We start from the raw sequence: 14,505 nt of genomic DNA on the forward strand, positions 1-14,505 counted from the left end.
GTGGGTAGGAAGGGCATCGGCACACAGGTCCCTCCCCGCTCGGCCTCAGTTTCCTCCCAATGGAGGGGCCCCCGCGCCCCGCGACGCTGGGGGTCCCGTCCCTGCGGGTCGCGCGCACACCACCACTCGGACGTTTCACAAAAGCCCCCAACGCCCTGGGCCACCCCGGGACCCCGGGCCGCACGGAGCTGGTCACATGCCCCGGGGCCGCCTCCGGTGTGACGGCGGCTCGGAGCCCTTTGTGAGCGCGGGCTGGAGAGGGTTCTGGGTTTGAGAGGCGCGGGGGATCCGGCGGGGGAAGGCTGTCGGAGCCAATCAAGCCGCCTCCAGACCCCTGCACGTCGCCCCGGCCGCGCGCGCGGCTTTCTCCGCCGCGCCCCCGCCTCCCGGCCTCGCCCCAGGGTCCCGGGCGGGCGAGGACCCCCCAGGTGAGAGGCGCGGGGCCCCCGCGGGTGGGAGGCCCGGGCGGTTGGGCCCCGGCGGCACGACGGGCCGGCCCGGGGCTCAGGGCGTGTCCGTCGCCGGCTGGCGGCTCGCTCGACACTGTTCGCTCCTACCGGCTGTAGATGGAGCTGTCTGGGTTCCTGCAGCCTCCGACGAGCCTCGGAGTGTTTCTCTTTAAACGGCCTGAGAGGGACATGCCTCCCAGGATGCAGTTTGTATCAACATGGCAGCTGCGGTGCAGCTCCCCTGCTGAAGAGGCGCCGGGACGGCCGCGCAGCTCGCAGCCGGGGCCGGGGCCGCAGCCGGGGTCGCCGCCGCGGCCGCACAGGGGCCGGGGCGGGTGCTGAGGGCCGGGGCCCAGCTCGCGGCCAGCGCGCAGCCCGCAGGGCCGCCCGCACCGCCGCGCGCCCCGCTCCGACGCCGCCGCCGCCGCCGCGCTCGGCCGCTCCGTCCCCGCCCGCCCCGCGCGCCCCGAGCAGGCCGGGCCCGACGGCCGCGCGAGCCCGGGCGGGGGAGGCGCGCAGGCCGGCCGGCCGGGCGGCGCCTGCGGGGAGGCCGGGGCCGGCCTGCGTGGGGCCGCGCGGCGGCGGCGGCGGCTCGGGCCGGGCCGGACAGCGCAGGGCCATGGCCGAGGCGGTGAGGGCGGCCCGCGCGCGCACGGACGCGCGGACTCGGGGCCCCGGGGACGGCCCGCGCGGCCCGGGCTCGGCCGACCGGCCTGGGGTCTCGGTAAGGGACGGGGGCGCCGCGACGTTGGCGGGGGGGGAGGGCCCGCGCGCCCCGGGACCGGGAGGGGGGCGCTGCGGGACGGCGCGGGGCGGAGGAGCGGCGGCCGTCCGGCGAGGCTGCGGGGGCGCGCCCGGCCTGCACGCGCGCGGGCCGCCGGTGGGCGCCGGGCGGCGCGCCTCGCCTCGCCTCGCCTCGCTCCCTGCGGAGCGGCGCTGCGTCCGTCGGGGTGGCCGCCGCACGTTTTCCGCAGAGCTCGGCCTCCCGCGCGCGGAGCGCGGCGCTGACGCGGCTCTCCCATTTCGCGGAGCGGAGACACTGAGGCGCGGACGCCCGGCGGCGACCTGCCCGGCCCGCCCCAAGGTCACGTAGCGAGCCGGCCGTGGCTCGGCGCCCGCGTCCCCAGAGATGCCTGCGTCCCGGGCCGCGGGCCTGGACGGGGTGGGGGCGGCGCCGGCGGCGGCCTCCGCTGGGTTCCGGGCCTGGGCCGGGCGCGCGGGCGACGCGGCCCGTCGGGGGTGGGGGAGGGGTGGCGGCCGCGGCCGGAGGGACCCCGGCGGCGCGGGGCCGAGCGTCTCCGCCATGGAGGGGCGCGCGGGGGCGGGGGGGCGCTGGTGACCCTCGGCCTCCAGCCTCCGCGTGGGGAGGGCCCCCGGGGCGGACTTGGGGCGTCTAGACGGGTGGGGGCTGGGGCGCGAGCTCCTGAGGGTTTGGGGGGGCTGGCGGGACTCTTCAGGTGGCCGTCCTTAAAGCCCTGCCCGGTCCCCTCCCCGCGGGCCGGCTCGCGGGGTGCAGCAGCGCCCCGGGAGGGCGGCCGCCCGCGAGTGGGCGCCCCTGAGCCTCAGTTTCCTGTGGTGCACAGGAAGGGGTCAGGATGCAGAGGGCTCTCTCCGAAGCCTCTCGCTGCTGAAATCATGATGAAACTCTTAGGGAAAATAACACAAAATGAAGATTTTTTTGTTTTTAAAAAATGTCCACCTCCAGGCTGAGGTCTTCAGGGCCCGATATAATTCTGGGGGTGAGTCACACCGGGTCATGCGAGAAAATGGCACAGCTGTCCCCATAGATCAGATGCGTGGGGCTCTGTCTTTTCCTGCTCACACGGGCGGGAAATTGTGTTATTTTTCCCTAAGAGTTTCATTATTATTTAAGAAGCGAGAGGCTTTGTAGAAAGCCATGTACCTCCTGGCCCCTTCCGGTCCACTTGGGAGACATGGGCAACCCTGTAAAATACAGTGGAACCCAATAAAATACAGTGGGACCCTATAGAATACAGTGGGACCCTATAAAATACAGTTAAGAAGAATTCTGCCCCCCTGCAGTTGGAGAATACAGCTTATTAATCTTAGACATCATATTCCCATGCTCCCGGGCCACTTCTCTCTGTGTAAGGCACTGTAAAGCCGTTATGAAAGGATGGCAAGGGGCTTTTATTTGGGGTTGGGGACACGCTCCCCGAGGCCCCTCATCCCTCCATAGTCCTCCAAATCCGGAAATGGAGAGAGAGAGAGAGAGAGACGGTCTAATAATAGGAAGCAAAGAAAAGGTATTTTCCACCGAGCTCTTGATTAGACTAGTTGGTAAAGATGCCGTACTCCGCTGGCTTGATTTTACCGTACTGGAGCTTGTTTTCATTGTTTCGGTTAAACCCCGGAATTTCTCAGGGAGACTAACTCGGCCCCCCTGGGGGGGTGGTTGCCTCCTTCCTACTAGTTGTAGGCAAATACCCTAATCCCCTCGGAGGATGGGGCCGTAATGTGCCTATTGTGTTCCATTGTGCTAGTCACTTTCCCCGTGTCTTGAGGTTCCCCGGCCCAGAGGGCCATCCAGTCTTGCCCTCAACCTGTGCAGAGTGAGGAGTTGAGAGGTGGCTTCGTTGTTGACAAGTTCGGGTTCAGGGGTTCTGTAACCCCTTGAGAGTGTTTGCAGAATTTGGGGTCTGTCCCCTTGTGCATTTTTTTTTTTTTTTTTGAGGAGGAGAGTCCATGAGTGTCATTAGGTTTTCAAAGGGATCCCTGATCCCGGCTTTAAATGGAAATGTCTTTTTGGGCAGGGCCAACCACCTCCCCCTTGGTAGAACCTCCCACAGATCTTTGTTTAATCTCCCAGCCTCTGGATTTTAGAGGTGAAACGGATTGGGAGCACCAGCCAGCTGCCTCAGTTGACAGATGTGGCCGGGAAGTGACCTACAGTGTAAGCGGAGACCCAGGCCCAGGAGCCAGAGCACTTTTGTGACCTTGGGCAGTTGCTTAGCCTCTCCTGCCTCAGTGTCTTCATGTGCAGAGTGTGGATAACAAGTCTAGTAGTCCCTGTTTCATAGGGTTTCATGAAGGTTAAGTGAGATAGCCCTTTTAAATGCTTAACACAGTTCATGGCACATAAATGCCAAATGATTGTTAGCTACCTCCCCACTAATTAGCTGTCACGTCTGGTTAGCTGTAGAGCTGTTTTATACTACCTCAGAATTCTTTTGCCTAAATAAAGTCTTAAACCTTTTATCCTTGCCTTAAAAAGGTAATAGTGTCTTAGTTAAGAGACCCGTCAGTGAAGGAAGAAAAGAAAGGTGGTGGTAAAAGTATAAATAGGTTTGGATGATCTTTGGTAAAAAGACTGAAGGAACTTTATTATTTACCCTAATCATTTTTTCTCATAACTCAGCAGTTTATACTAGTCATTCATTCAGCAACCGTTTATTGAGCACATACTGCCCATCAGACTGGACGCAAGGGATATGTTAATGTTCAAACAAAGAAAATGGGAATTTTGGTTACTTCAAAAATCCCTAGTTTCTGGCGCATGGTAATTGGCATTCAGTAGATTCATTGAAGGAAGCTGATGAGATGGGCAAACATTGTTACAGGAGAGATTCTGTTCAGTTTCAGTAAAGCTGTTAGTCGTCTGGATAGGTAAATACAGAACTCATCACGCAGATGTTGGCTTCACATCCCCGATGACAAAAGAATTCTTAGCGTGGATGTGTCAAGGTCGGGGACGGAGAGAGATTGACTAGTTGAAATCCCAAAAGGAATCAACCTTTATTTGGGTTCTAGTCTGCTCTAGTCTTGACAGGGAGTCACAAAACCAGCAGACTTCAGCTCTGCTTCCAGAACTTCTAGACCTCCTTTCCTCATTCCCCCCCCCCCCCCTTAACCATAGGGAGGAACCCAGACCACACAGTGGACCATCTGCCCAGGGGACCTCCCATGGGAGCTGCTGACTTGCCATGTCGTGCCTGTCTCCTTGCTTAGAGCAGAAGCCAGCCTGGAATGTCCAGAAGGCCATTCAGCATCTCCAGTAGGGGCTGGGTCCATATAACGTGTCCAAGCCAGCCCACACTATAAAACTCTGAGGGAGTTTTATTGATAAGTCAGCAGTTCAGCTTTTATCAAAGAGTTGGCAAAACTTACGGTCATTGTGTGTCTTCACTATTGGACAAAGTGGGAAAGAACATGGGCATCAAGGCTGCCTGATACTTTGAGTAGAAGCAGTGGGGTCTGATGACTTACCTGCGAGGTAGGTCAGCTAACAGCACCGACCCCCACCTGGGATCACCTCCCACCTTGCTGGGAGTCTGGGCATAGGAACAGTGCCTGGCATTGACAAAATTCTGTTCTGTTGTTTTCCAGAGTTTTGTTTTATTAAAGAATGCTCAAACAACTCAGTGAGGTAACAGGGTATGTCAGATTATTGTCCTCATCTTATAGATGAGGCCACAGAGAACACAGTGGTCAAATGACTGGGCCAGGGTGACCAGGCAGCGATAGGTGTGGACAGGCCTGAGAGCCAAGTGTTCTAATTCAAGGCCAGTACCCTTTCTCCTCTCCAACACTACGACTCATAAGATGGTACTCATGGAAAGTATAGTGTGCAAAGGAAATTGGCTCTGTGAAGAGCAGAAGGTGGTATAACCATCTTTTATTCTTAGTTAATGGTTTTGTAATTGATCTCTGAATGAGTGCTAGACTTTTAAGAAAAGGTTCATATCCATAGAGCACATTGCTTCTAGTGCTCTTTTAATGTGGGTATCTTTGGCATTTATTTTGCCAGCTGGAGACTGTGGCCTTCACTCTTGCCCTTTTGTTGATCACAGGTCCAGCAACTGGACATGGAGACCCAACGCTCATCGCCACTGTCGTTCCCCAATGTCCTGCCAGAAGAAACGCCGCGGCAAGCCCCTGCTGGACTGCCCCGAGAAGCTCTGTTCCAGTCCCGAGTTCTTCCCCCAAAAGAAACTCCTTCGTCTCCCTCCATTCCCCGGCAAGGTTCCCTAACCCTCACACCCAAGCAAGAGACCTCCGGCCGGATGCCGCACATCCTCCAGAAGGGACCCTCGCTCCTCTATCCTGCCACCTCTGAGCAAGAGACACAGCTCCAGGGCCCCCTGACCTCCCAGGAAGAGACCCAGTATCTCCCCCCAGCTGCTGCTGAACAAGAAATCTCACTGCTCTCTCACTCCACCCACCACCAAGAAGCCCCACTCCACTCCCCTGAAGTTCCTGAGAAAGACCCCCTCACCCTCTCCCCCACAGTTCCCGAGGCCGACATGGACCCCCTGCTCCAGAGCCCAGTTTCCCAAAAGGAGACCCCCTTCCACACCTCTTCTGCAGCCGAGAAGGACACGCCACTCCCGACGGCAGAGATCACCCGCTTGGCCGTGTGGGCTGCCGTCCAAGCGGTGGAGAGGAAACTAGAGGCCCAGGCCATGCGGCTGCTGACGCTGGAGGGACGGACGGGAACAAATGAGAAAAAGATAGCCGACTGCGAGAAGACAGCCGTGGAGTTTGCAAACCACTTGGAGAGCAAATGGGTCGTGCTGGGGACCCTGCTGCAGGAATACGGGCTGCTGCAGAGGCGGCTGGAGAACATGGAGAACCTGCTGAAAAACAGAAATTTCTGGATCCTGCGACTGCCCCCAGGCAGCAATGGAGAAGTTCCCAAGGTAACCCTGCCCCACTGGGGCTCCCAAGGAGTGATCTGAATTAGAATGTGTTTTAAGAATTTAGTTAAATATAAAAGAAGGGGGAAGTGATAGCCTAGGAGGGAAAAAATATAATGATACCTAGCGGTCAACATCCGTTTACTAAGAACAGGACATATAGCACAGCTAAATTATTTCTCCTGTTGCTAAAAGCGTAAGTTAATAGATGGGAGGAAGGTCCTAGTGATCAGGGAGTGTCGATTTAGAGGGGCGTTCAGTTTGTGATGTCTAGAGGACAAGCAGGCAGAGCGAAAACCCAATGATAGAGATGTAGTCAGTCCCCATGAGTGTGAATTAGCAGTTCACCGCTGGGGAGGGAGAACTTGGGGAAATAGTATGGGGCTTTGTTGGGCTCAACATTTTGTTATTTGCCTCTCAGTTCTTACCAGAGGATATATTTTTGTTGAATTTTGGAGAAAGAGGAAGGAAGAGAGAGAGCAAGAGAAAGAAACGCTGATGCAAGAGAGAAACATCAATTGGTTGCCTCCCATAAGCACCCCAACGGGGGATCAAACCCACAACCTAGGCATGTGCCCTGACCGGGTATCGAACCTGCAGCCTCCTGGTGCATGGGATGATGCTCTAACCATCTAGCCTCCCGGTCAGGGTCGGGCTCAATGTTTTTATCATTTGACTTACAGATCATGTTAATGCCAGTAAAAATGTGATCTCAAGAAGGAGCCTAAAAAAACAAAAGAACATTAGGTTTTAGTATTATTTCCCAGAAGATTCTACAAGAATTTGAACGAGGACCCTATTTCTTTCCATTCCTTTGTGCCCTGCCCCCTTTCCCAGCCTTTAGGAAAGAACTTGGACTGTATTCACTAGGCCAGCACTTGTCCGATTTTGTTGTGTACAAGGATCACCTGGGGAGCTTACTTAAATGCAGAATCGGATTTAGTGGGTCTAGGATAGGGCCTGCGAGCCTGCATTTCTAGCAGATTCCCTGATTGTGCTCTTGCTGCTGGTCTGCACACCATGCTTTATAGCAGCGAGGGATACCCTGTTAGGAAAAGGACCGGACGAGACAAGTTCCTTACTTTCTAGGTTCAGGACAGTGGCCCAAGCCTGGTGACATCCCGGGGCTGTGCCTTGGGGTCTTTCCCACGCTGGTGGGAAAGAAGGGGTGTTTGAGCCTGGCCTGGGGTTTGGGGCCATTAGTTCCCTTGCGATTTGGCAGCCGAGGGCCTGTCACAGCCCGCCAATGGGTCTCCACTGAGCTTGTACTGTGGTTTCAGGTCCCTGTCACATTCGATGATGTCGCCGTCCATTTCTCGGAGCAGGAGTGGGGGAACCTGTCCGAGTGGCAGAAGGAGCTGTACAAGAACGTGATGAGGGGCAACTACGAGTCTCTGGTTTCCATGGGTAAGGAGAGGGCTTCACTCACCGGGGCTCCCCGGACATTGGCCTGAGGTTCATTTGGACCCATTGAGAGTTCTGAACTCCAGTACTACTGATAATCAAGAACAAGGGAAACTGAATGTTAGAGAGAGCACAACAGATTAGAAAAAACGCTCTCATATGCTTATGTACAGCAGTGCACCCCAGATCAGAACAGCTCGTGAAAGGAGACCCCACTCCACGGAAAAGCCACTGGGGCAAGAGGAAAAGACAGCCTCAGATACCAGAGGTCTCTTGCCTTTATATTACAGGGTGTCCCCAAAAATGTATACACACTTTGAATGATTATAAAGTCCGTGTTTATTTTATTTTTATCGTCACATGAGGATATTCTTTTCATTGCTTTTCAGAGAGTGGAATGGAGAGAAAGAGAGAGAAACATCGATGTGAAAGAGACACATCGGTTGGTTGCCCCCCCGCATGTTCCCAACTAGGGCCGTGGATTAAGCCTGCAACCGAGGTGCGTGCCCTTGGTCAGAATCAAACCCGGGACTCTTCAGTCTGCAATCCAACATTCTAACCACTGAGCCAAACAGGCTAGGACAAGTCAGTGTTTATTAACGTACAGTTCATTTTCAAAATCTAAAAGAATCTAGAGAAATGAATAATTTTTTTTGTCAATGCCTGTTTTCAAACTGATGACCATTCTGGTCCAGGCACAGTTGATAACTCGAAGCAGTGGAATTGCAAACAGCAAGGATCATTTTGTTCGGTATTTGTGCGCCCTCAATTCATCAGCTGTTGCTGGTTTTGTATCTAAACTTTATCTTTTATGTATCCCCATAAAAAAAAAAGTCCAGTGGCCCTTTAGGATAAATTTTCTTTGTTCAAAGCTTAGTCTGGCTTCACCCATTATTTCAAATCAAACCTGAAAAAGAGCAAAAATTAAGTGAGTTACCAGCTGTTAAAGTGTGTGTACTTTTTTTGGTACACCCTGTATTTTTCCCATGGATCCTATATGTATATTTTTTAAATTAATGTGTCCAGCAAACTATTATTAAGCCAGTGTGAGGTGCTTTACAAGAATCATATCGTTTAAGCCTCACTCCTCTCAATAAGGGAGCTAGGGACAGGGGTGGGCACTCCTGTTTTACTGTTCAGGTGACCGAACACTGTCATCTGTTGGGGAATGACGTCCCCTATGTTCCCTTCCCCCTTGTGTAGAGAGGAGGCTGTCACCCAGGGAGGCCCTAGGTCCCTACCAGGAAGTCACAGTTTCACTGAGCTCTCTCTTACCCCAAAGTCTGTGGATTATTGTTGTCTTCATTAAATAAGAGTGTTTAAGGGTGAAAACCTAGGAAAACTATAGTTTTATATGTATCCTTGTCTCTGATAGGGAGCTCCTATGGGCACACAAAAAAGTTTAAAAAATATTAAATACATTGTTGTATAGAAATGTTGATTCTTGCTAGAATTGTTAATCTCATACACACATATCTCTTCATGGGATAACTTTTCTCTTTTTAACTTGTGGTTTTTTTTTTCTTTCCTTTTTAAAGTACACACATAATTGTGAAAATTCAGCAATTTAGATTTATATGGTAAAGAGCAACCCTCACCCTCCCACCAGTACCACTCCCCAGAGGTAACCACCAAGAACTGGCTAGCCTGAGTGGTTTTCCATATTTTTGTGTGCACATGCAAACATAACACACAATGCATGCACTCGTGTACATGAAATTTGTGGCTCGCACCAGTGGGATCCTTCACTCATTTCATCTAACAGCACATCACAGACAGCTTTCCATAACAACACCCATAGGCCTGCTTGGGAAGAGGAACCACTGGGTGTTCAATGAGCAGCCCCTGGATTCTGTCTTCTCTCTGTTACAGTGTTGCCATAAACATCTCTGTGTGTCTGTGCACTTACAGTATTTCAGTGGCACAGATTCATGGAAGTGGGTTTTTCAAGTAAAGAGGGTGCACATTTACAGTATTACCACGGTCACTGCTATGGTGCCCTCCAGAGGCTGTATATGTTTATGCAGCGGTGTGCACAGTGCCTCTTTTCCACACCTTGGCCCCACTGATGTTCTTCTATTTTATTTTTTATATGTTTTTAGTGATTTTAGAGAGACAGGAAGGGAGAGGGGGAGAGAGAGAGAAATATAGATCAAGAGAGAAACATCAATTGACTGCCTCCTGCTTGCCCCCTATTGGGGAATCAAGCCCACAACCCAGGCATATGCCCTGACCAGGAATCGAACTGGCGACCTTTCAGTGCACAGAATGACACCCAACCAATTGAGCCACACTGGCCAGGGCAGACACCTCATTATTTTAATTTGTATTTCTTTGATGATTAGTGAACTTATTTTTTCATGTGTTTACTGGCCATTTGTATTTCTCCTATGAATTGCCAGTTTTATCTTTACTTTTTTATTTTTCACTAATTGTAGAGACTATTTGTGTATAATTACAGATATTAGCCCTTTGCCGTACATATGACAGATGTATGTGCTGTACATATGACAGATGTATGTGTAATAATATTTCCTCCAAGTTCCTTCGTCTTTTAACTTTATTTCCAAAGAACTTTAAACTTTTTTAATGTAAGGAAACCTACCAGTATTTTGTGTTACAGCTTCTAGATTTTATCACGATAGTTTTTGTGCTTTATAAAATTTTAAATATCTTGTGCCTTTGTCATGAAAAATCTGAGCAACTGAAGAGACAGGTGACAAAAGGGCCAGTTTGCATTGGTGGCAGGTGGCGCCACACCGCTGTTCCCTGCATAGGAGGACACAGGACTTGGTTAACACACACATCCGTGTACACACACAGTGGGCCCCAAGAAAAGGGCTGGAAACTTGGCTCATTTCTTTTCTTCTTCTTTTTTTAAATATATCTTTATTGATTTCAGAGAGAGGAAGGGAGAGGGGGAGAGAGAGAGAGAGAGAGAAACATCAGTGATGAGAGAGTCACTGATCAGCTGCCTCCTGCATGCCCCCTACTGGGGATGGAGCCCGCAACCTGGGCATGTGCCCTGACCAGGAATTGAACCTCGATCTCCTGGATCATAAGTTGATGCTCAGTTGCTGAGCCACGCCAGCCAGGCCGTGGCTCATTTCTTTTCCAACGTTGCTAGCTGCAATTAGGGGAGCTGCCCTGGGGTCACACACAAGTCACACCTTTGCAGCATCCAGTGCGACCTCACCCCATACTATATCTTCTTTTCTTCCTTCTGTCCAGACTATGCAATTTCCAAACCAGACCTCATGTCACAGATGGAGCGAGGGGAGAGGCCGACCATGCAGGAGCAGGAAGACTCAGAGGAGGGCGAGCCGCCTGCAGACCCCAGTGCTGGTGAGTGGCTGCTGGGCAGCCCAGACCTCTACCTTCTAGATCTCTCAGTGTTATAATCCAGAGCAGACCCTGGACGGATATGTTAGCCAGCTTTGTGGAGGAAGGAGGTCCATCTGCAGGGGCTGGGGCTTCCTGATCACCAGGCTGATAACTAGGTCTGCTGTTGGTTGAGTTCCCTGTCTCAGAGCTTTGACGTGACTGTCACCTCACTCTGCAGGAAACAAAACAACTGAGAGAAAGGTGGTCACTTGTCGGGTACGCAAGCATGCGGGAGCTCCCCAGAAAAGGGCCACGTCTGGGTCCTGCAGCCGGTCAGTGGGATAGGGACAGACGTGGACTTTACCTCAAACGTCCTCCAATGTGCAGGGTGGTGTCTAGATGAGACGTTAGGTAGAGGCAGAGAGGCTCCAGGCGGGACTGGCCGAGTGGCTCGGGCCGCCTCTAGTGTCTGGCAGCCTGTGTTCGAATCCCAGCTCTTCTGCTTACCAGCAGTGTGACTTCAGTAGCTTGACCTTTTAGTTTGTATTTGTTTGTTTGTTTATCCTTGCCTGAGGATATTTTTTTCCATTGCTGTTCAGAGAGAGTGGAAGGGCGGGAGTGAGACAGAGAGAGAGAAACATCAGTGAGAGAGACACATCGATTGATTGCCTCCAACCGAGCCTGCAACCAAGTTACGTGCCCTTGAGCAGAATCAAACCGAGAACCCTTCAGTCCTTGGGCCAATGCTGTAACCACTGAGCAAGACCAGCTAGGGCATGCTCAGCCTTTTTGGAGACCTCATTTCCTCATCTATTAAATAGGACTGGTGCTAATATCTAGGGTCTGGTACGGTGACCGACATGTGGCGATGGCCCAGTGAACACCAGCTTTGTCATTCTGTTGGCCCTTCCACACTGGCCATTCAGCAACTCGCACACTCATCCTGTGGCGCTTTTTCGGTGTGTAGTTCGCTTTGGGAGCTCCTAGTTTGGAATTGCCTTTGAACTTGTATGACTTACCTTGAAGGTCTCCAGCAGAAGCAGGTCCTTGTCCTTTGTAGCCAAACATCACTGGTGATCACGGAGGCTAATCTCATTGGGGCCAACAGTCAGGCCTCGTTTTGAGGAAGTGTCCTTGATTCTGGGACCTGTATACCGGCTCTAGGGATGAAACCTATGGAGTGATGTCAACCATGGACTAAGAGCACAGGCAACTTACAGAAGAGACAGAGCCCCGTGGAAAAATAAGTACTGGTGTGGTTCAGACAACTCAGTATCATTACTCAAGAGATTTGCCTGGAGATTTGAATTGAAGGGAGAAGCTGTTCCTGAATTCATCCGGCAGACAACAAAGATGGATTTAACAGTAGATGAAAGTGGGGGGGTTGGGGCAAAGTGTGGCACGTGGCAGAGTGGTCATCTATTTGGAGGAAAGTAAGTCTGTATCTGAAAGGTTTGAGTGGCCACATCCCAAAACAAGGGCCACGTGGGAATAGAGAGATTCAGAGTAAAAGAAATAAGAAGGCTTGCGAGGCGAAGAATAAAAGTATAGGAGAGGTGCTTTGTGGTTAAAATCCTAGAATCCAGCGTGATGTTCCAATGCAGTTTTGTGGCCCAGGTGCTGCTCTTCTAGCATCTATATGAAAGGGCTGGGGTGAGAGTACCACTCCCCTTCCTCTGTCCACTTCTCACACCCTCTTCACAGATGGGCCTCCCACAGCCTGGGGCCAGAATGGAAAAGCAAACAGCCCCAGCCTGCTGTGCCCTGGGCTGGTTTGTTCTGACACACGCACGTCCACGCCTGGAGCTTCTGTGGGAAGTGGCGGCCTCACAGAGGCTGCCCTGTATGGCTGGAATGTGCCATTTGTGCCACTGACCGTCTCCAGCCAATTGGAGCCTGGACGGGGAGGGAGGACAGGAGAGGACATTGGAACCACTGCTCCAGGGCTGGCCTTGAACTTGTACCTGTGTGTGAAACCAGGGGCCCTGGCCTCTGGCTAGCAGGGTTGTTCTGAGAATCTGTGGTTACCAGAGCCCCGAACATGCCCATGGTAACCTGTCTGTCCGTATGTCTTCTCTCTTACAAGGGCGGCTGTCAAGCCGGCCCTGGGCCAGACCCAACGACAGATACCAAGGGGGAAACATTTAGAAAATTGAGACTTTTCACAGTTCCATAGTTGTTTGCTTAAGGTGGGGATTGCTAAAGCCTGTTGGAAATGCTGATGGGGAAGTTAATGATGTAGAATTGGAAAATGTCAGTACAATATGAAGTCAATGATGTAAACAAAAGAGAGAGAAAAATTGAACGCAAACATCCCAAAATCATATTTCTCAGTGCTTTGCAGAATTTCCTGAAGTGAGCGTGTATTACTTCTTATTCAGTAAAAGTAAATTTTTAAAAATAAAAACAGTGCATGAAGAATGACAGATTTAATGACGGCAGATTGAACGTGTGTTTACTCCTCCCTCCCCCAAATCCTAGTAAAACATGAAGTGACTTTCAAAAGAAGGGACAGGGAGACAGCAGCAAGCAGATTTTGGAAGCCTGAAAGCAAGTGGCCAGATGATGGCTGGCTTAGGAAGCCGCATCCAAAATTGGTACCAGGGAAAGCTGAGGAGAAACTCAATTCATACTCCACCCCATCCGGACTCAAGACTCAGGAATTAGTACCAGAGACTTCAGGTGTCTTTACAAATGGGGGTAAAAGTGAGGCTAAAAGAGAGGATTCGTGAAACAGCTTTTATTTATTTATTTTTGGTTAATCCTCACGCGAGGATTTTTTTTCATTGATTTTTAGGGAGAGTAGAAGGGAGGGAGGGAGAGAGGAAGAGAGAGAAAGAGAGAAACATCTCTGTGAGAGAAGACATCAATTGGTTGCCTCCCGAACGCACCCCTACTGGGGCTGAGGGTTGAACCTGAGACCCTTCAGTGGATGAGTCGATGCTCTAACCACTGATCCACACCCGCCAGGGCTGGCACAGCTTTTAAAGAGGACTTTAAGGGTACTTCCTCCTTCATTACTTCCCCCAATCCTGGCATCTCCATCTCCCAGCCCTGGCAGAGGACCGGGGCTAATTCTCTGGAGACGGTGAACGGGAAGGTCTCTGGACGTGGGCACCAGGCACAGTTGAGGGCAGGGTACCATGTTTAAAACAAGGGAATAAGTGAGCGTTGACATCCGGATGTTGAGATCTCCAGCCTTCCTCCCTAACTTGGCTCCCAAAATGATGCTGACATCCAGGATCAAACCCTCTGGGCAGAATTTTATCGGGAGACTTTTGGGACCAGCCAAGAAATTTCCCAGTGAAATGACCCGAAGAAATCATCCTACTGGGAGGCTTGTAGTCGGCAAGCGCTGCCTGAATGCACCAAACTTGCAGTTCCCTTCTGAGCGCTCCACTTTAGTATAAATGGACAGCCAAGAACCACAAGACACTTGGGAAAAGCCTCTCATATACAGAGACCAAAGGAAAAAGGAAGAAAAAATAAATTTCAAGGAAACAGACCATGCAGAGAGGGGAAAAAAGAGTGTTTAAATACATACAGTACAGACATACAATCCTCAGAGAGATAAAAGCAGAATCAACCATGTCACAAATGCATGATGCTTATTTTTAAAAAGAATAGGAAGGAACTCTTCGAAATTAAAAATGTAATAATACAGATTAAAA

General features: G+C 51.8%; 1 protein-coding gene across 3 annotated transcripts in view; it reads left to right on the forward strand.

Moving 5' to 3' along the window:
- Positions 1-14,505, forward strand: part of ZNF777 (zinc finger protein 777) — a 28,148-nt gene continuing 13,643 nt past the window's right edge. The window contains exons 1-4 of one of the 3 annotated variants that reach the window (XM_081147199.1): positions 1-428; positions 5,261-6,109; positions 7,387-7,513; positions 10,742-10,855. In XM_081147199.1, the coding sequence (XP_081003325.1) occupies positions 5,276-6,109; positions 7,387-7,513; positions 10,742-10,855 (1,075 nt within the window). In that variant the 5' untranslated portion in view covers positions 1-428; positions 5,261-5,275. Of the gene's footprint in view, positions 429-1,049; positions 1,174-1,291; positions 1,534-5,260; positions 6,110-7,386; positions 7,514-10,741; positions 10,856-14,505 lie in introns of those variants that run through there. The other 2 variants (XM_081147198.1, XM_081147200.1) reach the window with 2 other exon arrangements.

Source organism: Miniopterus schreibersii, assembly GCF_964146895.1.
Source record: "Miniopterus schreibersii genome assembly, chromosome: 9".
Taxonomy (NCBI): Eukaryota; Metazoa; Chordata; class Mammalia; order Chiroptera; family Miniopteridae; genus Miniopterus; species Miniopterus schreibersii.